The following is an 18,286-nucleotide window of genomic DNA, read 5'->3' on the forward strand; positions in this document are numbered from 1 at the left end:
AATGTATTAAGCGCACTCGCTATTTTCTGTAGATCAACATTTTGCTATGACCCACTGGGGATAGTGCACTGTAATATCAAGCCCCATTGTTCCCCAAGTCGTGACAAATGTGAAAAGTTTGACCAAACCACCAGATTGCCCCAATTCTACCTAACTGCTTAATTTAGGTTTACAGAATACAAGCACCAGGTTTGTAAACTTAGTAAGTAAATAACTGTGTATTGAACAAACTGTCATTAGCCAGTGGCAAAAGAAAGAAGTATGAACTGCTAATTTTTAACTCTATAACCTAAACTCTACCCCTTTTTAAATCCCTATACACACACATACAAGACGCATAAGACACACAAAAAAATGGATTTTAAGGGTGGGATAGAACAGTTCAATAATACCAATTCCAGAGTACAGGATTCGATGGGTTGATTTTGATCGATACCTTCCAAATTCCTTTCAGTTCTTGTTGATGACATGAGGCTGTCTTCGAGCACTTTCAGTATTTAATTCACTGGTTGAGCACTTGCCCTTCAATGCCTCTAACAATGATTTTCCCCTTTGCCTCTTGACAGGGATTTTCAGAGAGAGAGCAGATTATAGAGATATGAGAAGAAAAATCCAGCTAGCTATTAATATAGAATTACTGGAATATTCTACACATAGGTGAAAGAGGCTTTAGGTCTTGTTCCTTTCAGGCTTGGAGCTATTCAGTTGCACTGCTCTCAGACAAAAATCTGGTCACCTGGTCAGGATCCAATTAAAATGCTGTTGTCAGGCAGCTCCCTTGGTCCAGGGCTCCTTTCCGGCAGCATCTTGTCTTTCTTGGCACACTCCATTCTAGGACTGCAACATTGCGTATATCTCTCACCGTGTTCCAGTGCACATGTCTTTCAACCTGCAGCCATTGTAATTTTAACCCACATCCAACAGAATAAGAAGATATGTTCCTTACAATAGGGATAGTGCAGGAAGATGGCATTGAGGTAGAAGATCAGCCATGTTCTAGTTAAATGGCGGAGCAAGTTCGGGCCAAATGGCCTACTACACCTCCTATGTTCTTAGGTCACTGGACTAGTAATCCAGAGGCCCAGACTAATGCTGTGGGGATAGGTTCAAATCCCACTACAGCTGCTGGTAGAATTTTAAATTGCAATTTAAATTCAGTTAATAAAATCTCGGTTCGAAAGGTAGTCTCAATAATGGACCATAAAACTATTGTCAATTGTTGTAAAAGCCATCTGGTTCACTAATGTCCCTTAGGGAATGAAATCTTCTGCCCTTACCTGGCCTGGCCTACATGTGATTTCAGATCCACAGCAATATGGTTGACTTTTAACTGCCCTCTGAATTGGCCTAGCAAGCCACTCAGTTAAAAAGCAATTAGAAATGAGCAAAAAAAACTAGTCTTGCCAGTGACACTCACATCCCTTGAACAAATTTTTTAAAAAGGAAAAAATAAGCTACTTGGTGAGTTGTGTTGAGATAGCTGAGAATGAAGTTAACTGACTAAGGATTCTTTGTAGACTCGAAGCTAAATGTGTCCAATCAGTGCAGAGTTGAACCATCTGAGGCAGTGGGATGTTGAATTGTATATCCAAAACAATAGAATGTAATTCCGAGGAAGTGGTCATCAAATGGTGCTGTGCACTGGTCAGTTTTGGCCTTGAATATGACATCCTTTCCGGCTCGTTGTGAAATAAGGGAGATATTCAGGCATATGAGATGGTCATGTGCTTCATTCCTGCACTGATCCACAGTTTTTGGGGGACTGAGTTATATGAACATAAATATGAATTTGGTGCAGGTGCAGGCTATTCGGCCCCTTGAGTCTGCACCACCATTTGTTAAGATTATGCTTGATCTGATTGTGGCTGCTATTTTACTGACCACCCCCTACACCCTTTTGACTCCTTTGTCAGTCAAGAATCTAAACTCGACATTAAACATGTTCAATGACCGTGCCTCCACTGCCTTCTGGGGAAGAGAGTTCCAAAGACTGATGACCCTCTGGGAGAAAAAAATTCTCCCCATCTTTGTCTTAAATGGGAGACCCCTTTATTTTTAAACTGTGCCCTCTGGCTCTAGTTTCCCTCATAAGGGGAAACATCTTTTCACAATCTTATGTTCTGATAAGGTCGCTTCTCATTCTTCTAAACTCCAATGGATACAGGCCCAACCTATCCAACCTTTCCTCATAAGACAATCCCTTCATCCCAGCTGAGTGAACCTTCTCTGCACTGCTAATGCAACTATATCCTTTCTTAAATAAGGAAGCCAAAACTGTACACGGTACTCCAGATGTAGTCTCACCAACACCCTATTGTACAACTGTAGCAACATTGCCCTATTTTTATATTCCATTTCCCTTGCAATAAATGACTTAATTCCAGTTGCCTTCCTAATCACATGCTGTACATGCATGCTAACTTTTTGTGCTTCATGTACCAGGACACCCAAATCCCTCTGTAATGCAGAGGTCTGTAATCTCTCTCCATTTAAATAATATGCTGCTTTTCTATTTTTCCTGTCAAATGGGGAAAGTTTGGAGAATAGAAAGAATGGCCTGTAGGGAGTACATAAGATTAAAAGCTTTGGGCAAAGTTAACCTAGAATAATATTTTAAAGTGGAGAAGTAGAAATAGGGGACCAGTTTCAAGCTAGTACAAGACAATTTTAGGCCTGAAAGTCAGGAAATTCTACTCCACACACACACATCAACATGTGGAATAAACATCAAAATGAGTAATGAAGGAAAGACCTCTGGAATCATTTAAGAAACAATTGAATGCTACAGTTGGGGATAGGCATAAGACTCTCACTGGACAGATGATTTAAGATGGACTAAATAGCTTTCCTCTGCTCGAATTATCTTTTGATCATTTCTGTGTGTGTGCCTCTTTAGAAATAAAGCAATTGATCGGTCACTGGAAGAGAATTCAGAGTGAGGGAGGAGTATGTCTTTTCAGTATGATTGTAAATGCTATTTCATACATGGCAACTTTGCTCTGCTAACCTTCCTATTGGACGTGAGAAATGTGAAATAGCTACAGTTGAGGGTTTAACATGCACTAGTAGATTTTGAAACCATGTCAACAAATGCCTCTTTTTAAACCTGACTTTTCCCTTTAAATGAATAAGGGAATATGCTTTAATCCAGCAGTTCTCCCATAGAATTCCTCAGTGAGTCAGAGGATATGTTGAACTGTGGCATCTCTACTGTGACAGGAAGTAAGTTTGATGCTTGCAGCTCAGAAGAATAAAGCAACCAAGTACCAGAATAATTGGCTGTGCCCAATGGTTCTGATCTGGAAATAGAGATAAAAGACTGCTCATAAGTCATGCAACTACATCAATCTCTGCTGCACCTGTGTCTGTACAGATCAGAGTGGTATGCTTTCATAAATGATTGGCATAACTTCATTTCCCTTAAGATGTCAACAATAGTTTGCATTTATATAGCACCCTTACATCAGTTAAATATTCTAAGGTAAGGAACTGGATATTGAGCAAAATATGGGAGGAATGTTAAGAAAGGTCACTTAAACCACTGTAAAGTGATAGATATGAAGATTTTGAAAATGGAGAGCAATGCGTCGGCAGAGGGTTTTGAGAAGTGGTTTGTGTGTTGAGTTGTGATCACTGAAGGCTGTGATCACTGGAAAGGCGGAAGGTAATTCAGAAGGTCAAAGTTGAAAGACTAGAGATGCAAGCAGCGACTTCAGATTTGAAGCTGAGTTTAGGGTCTTGTGGAACAGAGTGATTGGCCATTGTTTAGTTCAGTCTGGCTAAGCCCAGGGAAGTATTGTGAATTATGGAGTTGGAGGCTAAAGTGAAAAACTTATGCCGGCTTCGCCCAAGGCGACGCCGGCCAGACAGCAGCACATGTATCTGAGGATAGTGAAGCTGGCTATTGTTGTACATGTAAGCCAACCTCATGCTTGCGAATTATTTCACTAAGAGGAAGAAGTAGAAGGAGAAAATAAAGAAGTAAACCTTACATTAATATACCACCTTTCACGACCACAAGAAGCATTTTTGAAGTGTAGCCACTGTTGATAATGTCTCTGAACCAGAAGCTCCTGGTTTGTGTCCCAACTCAGGACTTGATGGCCAAAGATGATGTGTTCATAATGCGGCCAAATATGTTGACTATCAACCTGCAAATCCTTCTGACGCACGCCAATGGTAGGTGGTAAGAGCAGGAGAGATTCCTGGTAAGCCATGTGATAGTTAGAGCCTCTACCAGCACTATCTGAAGTTCCAGACTGCAACATGCGTGCCAAAGCAACTTGGACTCCATGATCTGTACTGTGCCACCGCTGTTGGTAGTGTAGGAAACGCAGCAGTATTTTGCGCACAGTTAGTTTCCATAAGGAGCAATGTGATAATGACCAGTTAATCTGTTTTTGTGATGTTGATTGAGGGATAAATATTGACCGGGAATAACTCCCCTGTTCTTCAGAATTGTGCCATGGAATCTCTTGCGCTCACCTGGAGAGGGGAGACTGTGCCTGAGTTTAATGCTGCATTCAAAAGACATTCTCTCAGTACTGCACTAGACTGTCAGCTTTGATTGTTTGTGCTCAAGTCCTGGATTAGGACTTAAACCTTCTGACTGAGAGGCGAGAATGCTACCAACTGAATCACGGCTGATGCATGAGAAACACGAACTAGACAGCTCTGAGGCAGCTGGAGGCCACTGCAAGCTTAGGTCTAGATAGGTAATATAGGGATAAATTGGAATGAAAATGATAGGGCAGTGCTATGGCTATGGGCCCTTGAAGAGGATTGATTGATCAACTGTGTTGAAGACAAGGAAAGGAAATGCCACTATTAAAGTTACACAGAATATTGGTAACCTGGACGGCAATCTTGGTGTTGTGAGCAGGACCAATACTTGACTGAAGGAACTTGATCAAGGAATAATGGGAGCAGTGGGTTATATTGTGATAACATGGAAGCTCACTGAAGGAGAGGGGAAGATAGGGGACAACAATTGGAGAGTTTGGAGGTGTTTAATTGGGCCTTTTAAGGAGGGAGTGATGGTGGTAGTTTTCAATGTTTAGCGTTTTTATGCCAGAAAAGGAAGAAAGCTTTACTATGTTAGTTTCCATCAGATCAAGAGGCAGGAATTGAGTGATCTGGGTTGAGTGGGAGGAGTTCAAGGGAGCAGTTTTGTAGGAGTTTTTGTGGAGAATTTGACTGTGATGAGCACTAACAGGGAATTGGAGAGAGGACTACAGTTGGTTAGTCAGGAGGTGGGAAAGCATTAAGCAAGAGTGGCTGAGCTGGTAGTATAGATTTTGGAGATGACTAAATTCATGAGCTTTCACATGTGACGTGTAAGGTGAGACTATAGGAATGGGAGGTCAAATGAGTTGGTTTATGCTGAACAGGCAGTTGTTGGGGTTTCCATGACCTTTAAAGGGATAATGTAATAGGATATAAACGGATTAAAAGAAGGTGCTAAACAAGCTAGCCTCACACAAAAAGCTCACTCAGCCTAGACGCAATGTAAATTACATTACTGAGGAAAGCAAGGGTGGAGATAGTAGCTCAGAAGGGCACTACAGAAATGCAAGATGTTTTTCTCTGATTAACTGTTTTCACTTGCTGTGGTAACAGCCCCAGATTTTATTACTGATTCTACTGATGGGAGAGTAAGTAACCAGAGTACACAGAATTAAAATAATGGGCAAAAGAACCAGGAAGATTGAGAATTTTTTAATATATGCAGCAAGTTGTTGTGACCTGGAATTCACTCCCTGAAAAAATGATAGAAGCTGATTCAATAAGTAACTTTCAAAAGAGAATTGGATCAGTACTTGAAAAGGAAAAAAATTGCAAGGGCATGGGAAAAGAGTCGGGCAGTGTGGGATTAATTAGATTGCTCTTTCAAAGGGATGGCGCAGGCATGATGGACCAAATGGCTCCCTTTGTGCTGCAAGATTCTATGGTGACTCATGAACACAAAGTTGCTATTGCCACCTAATCTAAAGTAAATTTTTATTCACTGCTTTGATTCCTAGGGTGAGAGGTTTTCTCTCTCAGAAGAGATTGAGTAAAATGGGCCTTTATTCCCTGGAGTTCAGAATAACTCATTGAAACATGTAAGAATCTGAGGGAGCTTAACAGTTGGATGCTGAGAGGTATTTTCCCCTGCCTGCAGAATCTTGAACTAGGAACCATAGTCTTGAGATAAGAGGACGGCCATTTCGGACTGAGATGAGAAATTTCTTCACTCAAAAGAGTTATGAATCTTTAGAACTCTCAACCCTTGAGGGCTGTGAATGCTGAGTTGTTGAGTATATTCAAGACAATTTGATAGATTTTTTTTCGATATTAAGGGAATTGAGGGATATTGGGACTGGATCACAGAATTGTTACGGTGTAGAAGGAGGCCATTTGGCCCACCTTGTCTGCACGAGCTCTCTGAGCATTTAAACTTAGTGCCAATCTCTTGTCTTTTCCCCGTAACCTTGCACATTGCTTCTATTTAGATAATCATCCAATGCCCTCTTGAATGCCTCAATTGAACCTCCCTCCACCACACTTCCAGGCAGTGCATTCCAATCCCTAACTACTTGTTGTGTGAAAACGTTTTTTCTCACCTCGTCTTTTCTCCTTTTGCAAAACACTTGAAAACTGTGCCCTCTGGTTCTCGATCTGTTTGCCAGCCGGAACAGGTTCTCCCTTTCTACTCTGTCCAGACCCCTCATGATTTCGAGAACTTCTATCAAGCCTCCTCTTAACTTTCTTAAGGAAACCAGTCCCAACTTCTCCAATCTTTCCTCACAACTGAACTGCCTCATCCCTGGAACTATTGTTGTAAATCTCTTCTGCACACTCTCTAATACGTTCACATCCTTCCTACAGTGTGGCGCCCAGAACTGTACACAATACTCCAGCTGATGTCTAATCAGTGTCTTATCTAAGCTCATCATAACTTCCCTGCTCTTGTACTCTATGCCCCTATTAATGAAGCCTAGAATACTGTATGCTTTAGAAACAGCTCTCTGTGCCTGCTCTGCCATCTTTAATGACTTGTGTACGTATACACCCAGGTCTCTCTTTGAAGCTGGCAGGGCAAGTTGACAAGTCAGTTATTTATATAGGATGCTTAGCTTTGTAAACAAGTATATTGATACAAAAACACGGAAATCATGCTAAAGCATCAAAATTTCTGGTTAGATGTCTGCTGCGGTATTTACAAATTTGAGCAACACACTGGATCTCAAGACCTTGGAGAAAGTGCAAAGGAAGTTTAGCAGAACAATGATCAAGGTGAGGGACTTCAATCAAATGGAGAGATTGTAGAAGCTGGGATTGTTCTCCTTGGGGCAGAGAAGGTTCAGGGGAGACCTAGACAAGTATTCAAAATTGAGGAGTTTTGATGGAGCTAGGAAAAGAAACTCGTTCATTTGTCAAGTGGATTGGTAACTGGAGATCAAGGATTTAAGGTAGTTTGCAGTAAAACTGGAGGGGACATCAGAATAAATTTCTTCACACAAAGGTTGGTTAAGTTATGCAATGTGCTACATGTAAGGCTGGTGCAAGCAGATTCCATAGGAATTTTCAAAGTGCAATTGGATGTGTACTTAAGACTAATTTGCATGGTTTGGCAAAGAAACTTAGATGTGGGACTAAATTGGCCAGCTCTTTCAAAGGACTTCCAAAGACATGGTCTGCTGAATGGCCGCCTTCTGTATTGTAAGATTCTATGATTGACAACTATGAAGGAAAAGTGATGTTTAAGGTGATCAAGCCAGATCTGCTGGCATATGACTGGTGGGTAAGGGGGTTGGGAGAGGGGAGGTGGGAAAGTGTGTATAGGGAGTGGCGTTCAGATGCCAGACACACTCGAGCCCATAGCTCTTTGATTTAAGGTTTCAAAGTTTGGTGTTGTATTGGGGAAATGGCAGAGCTTGAGAGCTGAAAGGGACAGTGTAGAAGCAATTCTACTGTTGAGTTGTTTCATGGAGCTGTCTGCGTTGTGGCAAGGAGAAGAATTGATAGATGGTGAATGAGATGAAATGATTGGAGATGGCCTGTTGATTGTGACCTCCAACGCTTTTCAAGGTGGCAAGGCCTTGGTGTCATGTTTGGGAGTTTATATACAAAGTGAGGTTGAATTAGAACAAAAGGACATAGGAGAGGCATAGGCTAAATTTAGGTATGGATTGATCAAATCAGAAGTGTCAATGTAGAGTTGCTATGGTTGAGCTAGGTTTCAGCTACACTCAGGAAGTGGCTCGGTTGACATAAGATGATTGTATGGATGAGAAGTTATGATGAAGTGTATATAATACTGAAAGTTTGAATACTTTTTCACATACTGGTAACACCTGCACCTTGCTGTCTAATTCTTGATTTTGTTCGCTCAAACTGGGTTTTATGCCTGGAAAGAACTATACTTCAGCAGGATGAAGTGCTGATGGTTAAAGGTGTTGTCGCTGCACATGACCAAGTGAGTTGAGGTAATGATTTTAATGAAATGCCCAAGAAGTGCACTGATTTTATATATGTATGGTCGGTTGCCTTTCATCTGAATGAACTGTTTCTGCTTTTATTGCAGCTTTGGATAGGTCAACAACTCAAAGTGATTGTGGCTTTAAGAGCAAATGGAGCTGTGAAGAGACAGAGGAAGAAGACTGCCCTGTGAATACAGAAAAAGAGTAAGACAATTGTCCAAGTTATAAACAAATGGTTCCTGGCTAATGTTTAATTTTGCATGAAAATAGAGCTAGATGTATTTGTCGGTCAGATTTTTAAAATATTTCCCATTGAAAGCTGAATGCTCGCTGTGGTGAGAAATATCATTTGTTCCTGGTAGGCCAGATTTTTGGGGGGGGTTTTCAATTTGTTGGTTCTTATTTGTGTCTATCCCACTCCCATCAATTTCATTTTTAATCAAGTATATCTCAGTATAAAATTTAGATGACGTGATTGCAGAATGCACCTGCAAACAATTTGTGACATCCTTTCCATTTGTTCTTTCTCATGCTGACTCGATTATTGTTATGTAAGTGTTAGTACTAATGATTGTACAGATTAGTTGGCTCTATTCCTGTCCTTTCTGCATGGTCAGCTTCCATTTACATTATATGGCAAATTCAAATGGTTACTGAACACATTGATCAGAATCTGCCTTTTGTTGCAAATATTGATGTGGCCTCTGCTTAAATCACCAACTCTGGCTGCTCCATAGTCACACAGTCATTTGTGTAAACTCCTGCTCACTGTTCTAAACTAGCTTTATATACAAAAAGAAAAGCTTATCCTACTTTAGGTGTTGCTTTTAAGGTTTTGTGAACCTAACCCATCAAATATTACTACTTTTATTATCTTTAACTAAGATGTACTGCCTCACATTTACTAACATTGAATTTCATCGCCCACTTTTCTTTTTAGCGGTTCCACCACTTCTTCAATATCCATTTGCAGTTTCCTTTGGTCTTTAGAACTATGTCACCAATAATAGAATCATCTGCAAATTTGTACATCACTCCCTTCTGCCATCACTTTTTTGGGGAGATATTTTTTTCAGTTGACTGTTGGTTGATCTAATTTTGAGTTGATCATAATAAATTTGCCTTCCTCTGTGACCTTTTATGATCAACTCAAAATTAGCCAAGAAAACAAAGCTGAGAATCTTGGAATGCAACATTACGCCAATTTTGACATACGGAAGTGTTGGGTGATCTTTGGAGCAATGCAGAGAATAATTGAGGCTGCAGAGTTGTGATTTTTGAGGCGAATAATGAAGATATCTTGAATAAGTCATACTATTAATGAAGAGGTGCTAGTAAAATCTGAGACCAGAAGAACTCTGCTGACCAAGATCAGGAAGATTCAGTTGGAATTTCTTGGGCAAATAATAATAAATCATGATTTAGGAAGTCTGATGCTGATGGGAAAGATTGATGGTAAAAGAGATCGAGGTAGACAAAGAATGATCTTTTAAAGAGCTTCACAAACTGGATGAAAGTACCACCAACGAAGATGACCCACTCCTTAGGAGTAAGATTAATATGGAGGTTCATAGTCGCCAATGTCCTCTTAGGGTACAGTGCCTGAAGAGAGAGAGAGTTGATTGAGCAGAGTGAAAAAGATATCTGATGACTTTTAATTTGAAATGCTTGAGTAGAAACCCACCCCACAAAACTTTGAACAGGAGGGAAAATAGTTTTGCCCTTTTGTTTGGCATTTTAAAGTAACATTGACTAGCTGCCATACATTTTAGGATTCCTGACAAATTGACCTAAAAGTTCAAGATCTATGTTTCCGCAATGAACTCATGTTCAGAATTCTTGAGGGTATATTCACAAAGGTCCAGTAATCCTTACTATTATTTTGACAGATGAAGACTGATTAGAGTCATTTGAACAAAAAGGGGACTAAGGCATCCCAAATGGCTTACAAAAGCTAAGTGCTGCAGAAGTTCAAAATCTGAAATTTTTTTAAAAATGAAAATGCTGGATGTACTCAGCAAGTCAGGCAGCATCTATGGAGGGAGAAATAGTTAATGTTTCCAGTCGATGACATATTGTCAGAACTGGAAAAGGTAAAAGATGCAACAAGTTTTAAGCAAGTACAGAGGTGGGGAGGGGGAAAGAAAAGGATACTGGAAAGGAGAGATTAAATGACATTGGAGAAGGGGAATGAAAGTAGGAAATGTAGCAAATTGGATTAGGAACTGGTTAAAATTGAGTGGTGTACAAATTTGCTGATGATTCTAAAATTGGAGGTATAGTTCTAAAGAGCAAAGGAAGCTGTAAATGTCTATTGATGAAGTGGTGGAATGGCTTAAAAAAAGTAGGAGATGAAATTCAATGTTAATAAGTGTGCTTGGCTAAAAATAATAAAAGTAGTAAGGTTTGGAGGCTTAGGTTTACAAAACCTTAAAAGCGACACCTCAAGTGGGATAAGGCTTTCTTTTTATATAAATAGCTAATGGAATAGTATAGAACAGTGAGCAGAAGTAGCTTATTTATACAAATGGTTGTGTGACAATGGAACAGTCAGTTAGTGGTTGAAGCAGAGGCGACATCAACATTTGCAAGTAGGTTGGGTAGGGTGGTTCAAAAAAGGGAGATAAAGGAGTGCATACATTTGGGAATCAGAGCACTTGCTTGTGTGAAACAGGAACTTACAGCATTATGGAGGCAAACAATCAAATGTATTATGATAATCTTCCCTGGCATGCTATAATTTATTCTAATTTAAAATTTTAATGGGAACACAGTGTATTGTTTCTGGATTAACTGATACCAGGACTGAATTCAGTTTTAAGATCACAATACTGTATTTAGAGAGGAGGGAGGCTATTTTTCTCATCTTGTTTTATTTATCCAGAAATAGTCCATAGTTGCACCATTATACAATGTCCAGCTAAGATATAATGTCCAGCAGGATAGTAATCTGCCAAATACTAAGTCCAACACCTCTGAACCTCATAATTATTTCCATACCACAAATAGTGTCTTAAGTGTGGGTGGCATATGAAAATCAATACAAATAAGTACAAACGCGCCATCTATTTTTCCCCTTTCATGTTCTCTACTTCACTTGGTAATCCTATCACCCGCGTGCTTGATGACCTACATTGGGTTCCAGTAAAGCAATATGTTGACTGTAAAATTCTCTTCCTTATATTCAAGTACCTCCATGGCTTTGCCCTCCCTATTTGTATCTCCTCCAGCCCGACAACACTCCAAGATATCTATGCTCCTCTAATTTTGGCCTTTTGTGCCAATTTTAATGTTTTAATGGTGATCGTGCCTTCAATTGCCTTTGGGCCTCATGCTCTGGAATACCCTCCCTAAACCTCATCGCCCCGCTACCTCGCTTTCCTCCTCTTAAGGCACACCTTCAAACCTCCTCTTTGACCAAGCATTTAGTCATCTGACCCAATATCTCCTTACGTGGCTCAGTGTCATGCTTTGTTTTATTATGTGAAGTGCCTTGGGATGTTTCATTCCAGACACTATAGGTTGTTGTTCTAGGGGCAATGAATGATTGCTGGAGAATGTGGGCTCCATTGCTTGTTATCCTCACACTGTTGTGACATGGTGACAGGCGAACTAATACACCTACATCTCTATTCATAGAGGAGGAATTTCCAAATTAGGGAAAGACAAGATGTTGTCCTCTAATGCATCTCTTAATCCCTAATGCCTTCACCCCATAATAGTACCAATGTCAATTTCTCCACTCCATGTATCACTCATCCTAACTTATCTTCGGCTGTTTGGTAGAATTACTGCCTTGTGAAGGGAGTCTAACAAGCAAGCACCGAGTAGAACTTTGATTGTGTGTGTATATGTGTGAGATAATGACCTCAATTGAGGGTATTCATGTGACCTTCATCCACCTGTTTGTGAAAGCCATCAAGGCCTTTTAAATGGATTACAGGGATAGATGTCCATAATTTTTCAATGATGTACGTAGATTGTCGATCAAATTGAAGCAAAATAAATTTGAAGCTACTGGACTACAAACTGAGACAACTGTGATTCCAGCAGTGCAACAATTAAAAAGGAATTAAGGTATTTTTTAATTCTATGGCAGCCATATCGGTCAGTGAGGAAGTAATATGTAAATACACTATTTTGATTTCATTTACATTGTTTTGACTATTTTTGAGGTACCTTTTTTAAAAATGTTTACATTTGTTTTAGTTTGGAATTCGGTTCCCTCTTGAGAAAGCTACTTCAATTGTGAACATTCATTGAGGTTATTTAAATAGCCAATAAACAGCATCATTAAAATCCTTTCCCTAGCAGCAGAGTCACCACATATAATCCTTTCAGATGGCTTTTAAAATATGTGGTGTCAAATGATCAGAACCTACTTTAAATGTGTTCTTCCCTTCACCGCGGTTCATTTCCAGTGCACTGCTCTCTGATTGCGAGTGTGGATGGGCCTGAGGGGATGGCCTTAGACTAGTGTACCTGCAGACTTTTTCCCTCTTCCTTCTAGGGAAGCTCTTCTCTTGCATTTGGTACATCCCCTTGATAGCCTAGCCAAGATTGGAAAATTCCAGGTGAAGGAGTGATGGCCTGAAACCTGTGTCCTGCTATTTTAGGTGTGAAGATATCAACCTGTTAAACTGGAAGAATTTCATACCACTCATCTTCTCAACCCACTCCAAGAATCAAGTGTGTTAGTATTTTCAAGTGGTAAATTTGGGGAAAAATTAAGTATTCAAAGAAACCAAATTGAACATAAACAAAAATACCTGGAAAAAATCAGCAGGTCTGACAGCATCTGAGGAGAGGGATACAGTTAACGTTTTGAGTCCGTATGACTCTTCATCAGAACTAAGGAAAAATAGAAAAGAGGTGAAATATAAGCTGGTTTAAGGGGGTTTGGGACAGGTAGAGCTGGATAGAGGTCCAGTGATAGGTGGAGATTGCCAAAAGATGTCATAGACAAAAGGACAAAGAGGTGTTGATGGTGGTGATATTAGCTAAGAAATGTGCTAATGGGGACATTAAGGGTAGAAAGCAGGACGAGCAAGGTACACGTAGCCCTAGTGGGGGTGGGGTGGGGGGTGGTGGGGGGGGGGAGGATCGAAATAGGCTAAAAGGTAGAGATAAAACAATGGCTGGAAATACATTTAAAAATAATGGAAATAGGTGGGAAAAGAAAAATATATATAAATTATTGGAAAAACGTTAAGTAGCCTGAGGGGCACAAAGCTGCTTAAGGTGTTGCTTGCATTTTATTTGAAGTTTAACAAAGTGCTGGATTTCCAGAGGGAATTTTTGTTTTTCTTCTTGTGTTTGCAATATGCACTTTTTCCCTATTTCACAATAGAGAAAAAAATGTTACTGGAATCAAGAGTTTTTGACTCTCGGAACATGGATTAGGCAAAGTTAATCCATTGGGAATAAAAGCATGATTTAAGATGAAGATAGGTAAAGTTCCAGCTTAATTGGGCCTTTTTAATGTGGCAACCTTGTCTCTAGTATTGTAGCATTGTGTAACAGTCAATAAAACCATACTGTGTCTCTGTTTTCATTTCAGAACAAGAGTGCTCTTCCAGCAGTCTGACATTTCAAGTAACCATGGTATAAGAAAGGCTCGATTAGTAGTTTAGTATATTAATGGAGGGGTGGAAAATGCAGCACAAGCTGTTGTTCAAGCTGGCCAGGGAACATTGATGTCCTCATTAGGGAGCCATGAACAACCAATCTCCCCTACTAATGACCACCTCCCACCCTCACACCTTAGGCTACATAAATTTTTCCTACGTTTTCAGGTTAAATGCAGTGCCTATTCCATGCAGCCACATTGAGGCTGAGCTTAATGCTCAGTATGCACTTTATTCTGCTTTTAGTGAAAAAAACACATTTTCTGCTACCAACAGATGTAAGCAAAATCTTATAAATGGATGTTGGCTGTGTTTTTTTAAGCTTAATTCTCGTTTTAAACTTAGTGTAAACCGCACAATTTTACTTCACAGTGAAGCCAACCTGCTGAGTACTGATTGTGAAGAGATGAAAACTGAAGAACCAAAGGTAAGAAAATTAGTTCTCTTAAAACTGTTGAGGATACTTGCTACTTTTGACAGTGTAAATGTTTCTTCTGGAAGCGATAATGTATTTTGGGACAAATTTGTAGAATGAATGTTAACTTTTGCATTAAAATTGGACTTGTTTCAATGTCTTACTGGTTTTACCAGAAAGAACAAATATTTTGAGGATATTGACAGGACTAGAAAATTTAAGCTATGGAGAACAACTATACAGGTTGGAACAGAGGAGGCTAAGAAGAGACTTAATCAAAGTGAATAAAATTATGGAGGGCCTAGATACAGTCGATAGGAAGGACCCATTTCCCTTAGCAGAGAAGCCAATAGCTGAGGCATGGTGAGGGGGTATGGATTTAAAGTAAATGGCAGAAGGATTAGAGAGGAGTTGAGAATTTCTTTCACCCAGGGAGTGGGGGAGACCTGGAACCCTTTGCGTGAAATGAGAAACCCTTACTGCATTTAGGAAGGACTTGAATATGTACTTGAGGTGCTGTAACCTGCAAGATTATAGACCAAGAGCTGGAAAGTGCAATTGGGCTAAATAGCGCTTTGTTAGCTGAATGGTCTCTTTCTGTGCAGTCAATTTCTTAGATTCTATAATTGTGCGCCTATGTGTCGTCTATCATGTCCCCATGTCCTCTGAAAATATTGAGTCAATGAATTATTTTTGATGCATATTTGCTGTTTTTAAGAAAACATCACAACCAGGTTGTGGCTGAATGACTAGTTAATCTGTTTTGGTGGTAATTAAAGGTTGAATGTTGGTCAGGACATTGGGACAACTTGCTCCTCCACTTCAATAAATGAAGTACCATGGGATCCTTTATGTCACTTGAAAAGGCAGGTGGGGCTTTAGTGCTTTCACCCAAAAGACAGCACTCTCACATTACTGCACTGAAGTGCCAGCCTAAGTTAGGTGCACAAGTCTTTGGAACTGAGGCTTTTTAATGCATGTTATGTGGAAAATTAAACTACTGTGATTGGGCTTACATCCAGTTGCTCAAGTTAGTAATGGAATTTGAGTTGAAATCTTTGTAACTCTTTTATGGCCATCTGAATATTAAATTGGTGGCCTACAGTGATTGAGCTGTTGTTATAACTTTAGACCAAATGCCCGTGCTGTTTCAAAGGTTGTCCAATCAATACACACAGAATTGGATTTTTATTTTTGCTGTTCAGTATTGCTTTGCAACAGGTTTTGTTCATGTATCTGCCTTGGGACCCGTTTCAAGGTTCTCACTCACACTGACCAACACACACACCACACACAGACACACACACACACACACACACAAACACGGGTGAGTGAGCTGGACATAGACACTGTGACCCTCTCACAATCTGATCATTTTTATTACTCTTTTTTAAATTGATAATTTGTGACATTGCTGTACTTTTGCTCAGTAATTGTTTCTTTCCTTAAAACTTCAGCTTTTTTTTTGAAATTCAGTTTAGCGTTATGCCAAAATTTGCACATCGGCCCCTTGAGAGAGAAAAATATGCAAATGTGGCCCCGAGCAAAAATGTTGGACAAGCCTGACTTAGATGAAGGGATCAAGTATAACACAAGCTTGATACAAATGGGAAAGTAATCTGTGAGGAGGAAGCAAAGGCTGAAAAGGGATATATTGACAGGTTAAGCGAGTGGGAAAGAACGTGGCCGATGAAGTGTAATGTGAAAAAGTATGAAGTTGTCCACTTTGGTAAGAAAAATAGAAAAGCAGATTATATGTTCCAAAGGTGAGAGATTGGAAAATGTTCGTATTTATGCAGACCTATAAATCACAAAGCTAACATGCAGCTACAGCAAGCAATGAGGAAAGCAAATGGTACGTTAGCCTTTATTACAAAGGCATGGGAGTATAAGAGCAAAGAAATCCTCCTACAATTATATAAAGCCTTGGTGAGACCAGATTTAACACAGTGTTGACCGTCGCAGCGCAAGCCATCATCTTACAAGATGGAAGACTTGGTGAAACCACATTTGGAGTAATGTGTGCATACCCTTAGCTCAGTAGGGATATACTTCCCTTAGAAAGGTGCAACTATGATTCACTGGACTAATTGCTGGGATGAGCGATTGCCCTGTGTGTAGAGATTGAGTAGATTAAACCTGTTGTTCCTAGAATTTAGAAGAGTAACACATGACCTCATTAAAATTCTTTAGGACTTCCTGGGGGAGATGCTGGGAGGATATTTCTTGGATGGAGAATCTAGAATTAGGAGGTTACAGTCTCAGTATGAGGAGTTGGCCATTTAGGACTGAAATAAGGAGAAATTTTTTCAAAATACTGTGAATCTTTGGAAGTCTCTACCACAGAGAGCTTTGGATGCTCAGTTGCTGAGTTTATTCAAGATAGCGATAGATTTTTGGATACTAAGGGAATCAAGGGATATGGGATAGGATGGGAAACTGGAGTTGATGTAGATGATCAACTGTGACCTGATTGAATAGCAGAGCAGGCTCAAATAGTCTCCACCTCCTATTTCTTATGCAAGTCAAGTTAGGGATGAGAAAGACTATTTGTGCCACCCAAATTTATCCATCCACAAAGATCCTGAAGTCATTCGCACTTTTACGTGACCACCCAAGCAAAGATCAGAGTTTTTGAACATTGCAACACTGAATTACAGAATCACAGAATCTTAACCACATAAAAGGAGGCCATTCAGCCCATCATATCTGCACTGGCTCTCCAAATGAGTATTATGACCTAGTACCATTGCCCTGCCTTTTCCCCGTACCCTTGCACATTGTTTCTATTCAAATAATCATCTAATGTCCTCGTGAATGCCTCGATTGAACCTGCCTCAAGGTCACTTCCAGGCAGTGCATTCCAGACCCGAACCACTCATTGTGTGAAAAAGCTTTTTCTCACGTCACACTTGCTTCTTTTGCAAATCACTTTAAATCTGTGCCCTCTCACTTTTGATCCTTTTACGAGTGGGAACAGCTTCTCCTTATCTCCTCTCTACAGACCCCTTATGATTTCGAACATCTCTATCAGATCTCCTCTCAGCTGCCTTCTCTCCAAGGAGAACAGTCCCAACTTCTCCAATCTATCCTCATAACTGAAATTTCTCATCCCTGGAACCATTCTTGTAAACTTCTTCTGCACTCTCTCCAATGTGTTCATATCCTTCCTATAATATGGTGCCTAGAACTGTACACAATATTCCAGCTGAAGCCTAATGAGTGTCTTATATAAATTCAGCATAACCTCCCTGCTCTTGTACTCTATGCCCCTATTAATAAAGCCTAGGATACTATATGCTTTATTAACAGCTCTCTCCACCTGTCCTGCCACCTTCAATGATCAATGCACGTATACACCTAAGTCTTTCTGCTCCTGCACCCCCTTCAAAATTTCAGCCCTTATTTTATTTTGTCTGTCCATGTTCTTCCTAGCAAAATGCATCACCTCATACTTCTCCGCATTGAACTTCATCTGCCACCTATCTGCCCACTCCACCAACTTGTCTATGTCCTCTTGAAGTTCCACAGCATCCTCCTCACAGTTCACAACACTTCCGAGCTTCGTATCATCCGCAAACTTTGAAATTGTTCCCTACGCACCAAGATCTAGATCATTAATATATATCAGGAAAAGCACGGGTCCCAATACCGACCCCTGAGGAACTCCACTACAAACCTTCCTCCAGCCTGAAAAATATCCATTGACCATTACTCTCTGCTTCCTATTTTTCAGCCAATTTTGTGTCCACGTTGCTAGTGTCCCTTTTATTCCATGA

At 40.1% G+C, this 18,286-nt stretch overlaps 1 protein-coding gene across 9 annotated transcripts in view; it reads left to right on the plus strand.

Moving 5' to 3' along the window:
• Positions 1–18,286, plus strand: part of senp6a (SUMO specific peptidase 6a) — a 159,951-nt gene that overhangs the window by 32,616 nt on the left and 109,049 nt on the right. For 7 of the 9 annotated variants that reach the window (XR_013578665.1, XM_078556772.1, XM_078556771.1 and 4 more), the window contains exons 2-3: positions 8,570–8,669; positions 14,465–14,519. Coding sequence is in view for 6 of the 9 variants with exons in the window: in XM_078556772.1 (XP_078412898.1) it covers positions 8,570–8,669; positions 14,465–14,519 (155 nt within the window). In the remaining 3 variants the exon portion in view is untranslated. Of the gene's footprint in view, positions 1–8,569; positions 8,670–14,464; positions 14,520–18,286 lie in introns of those variants that run through there. The other 2 variants (XM_078556776.1, XM_078556777.1) reach the window with 2 other exon arrangements.

This window comes from Cetorhinus maximus, chromosome 14 (genome assembly GCF_964194155.1).
Source record: "Cetorhinus maximus chromosome 14, sCetMax3.hap1.1, whole genome shotgun sequence".
NCBI classification, from domain to species: Eukaryota; Metazoa; Chordata; class Chondrichthyes; order Lamniformes; family Cetorhinidae; genus Cetorhinus; species Cetorhinus maximus.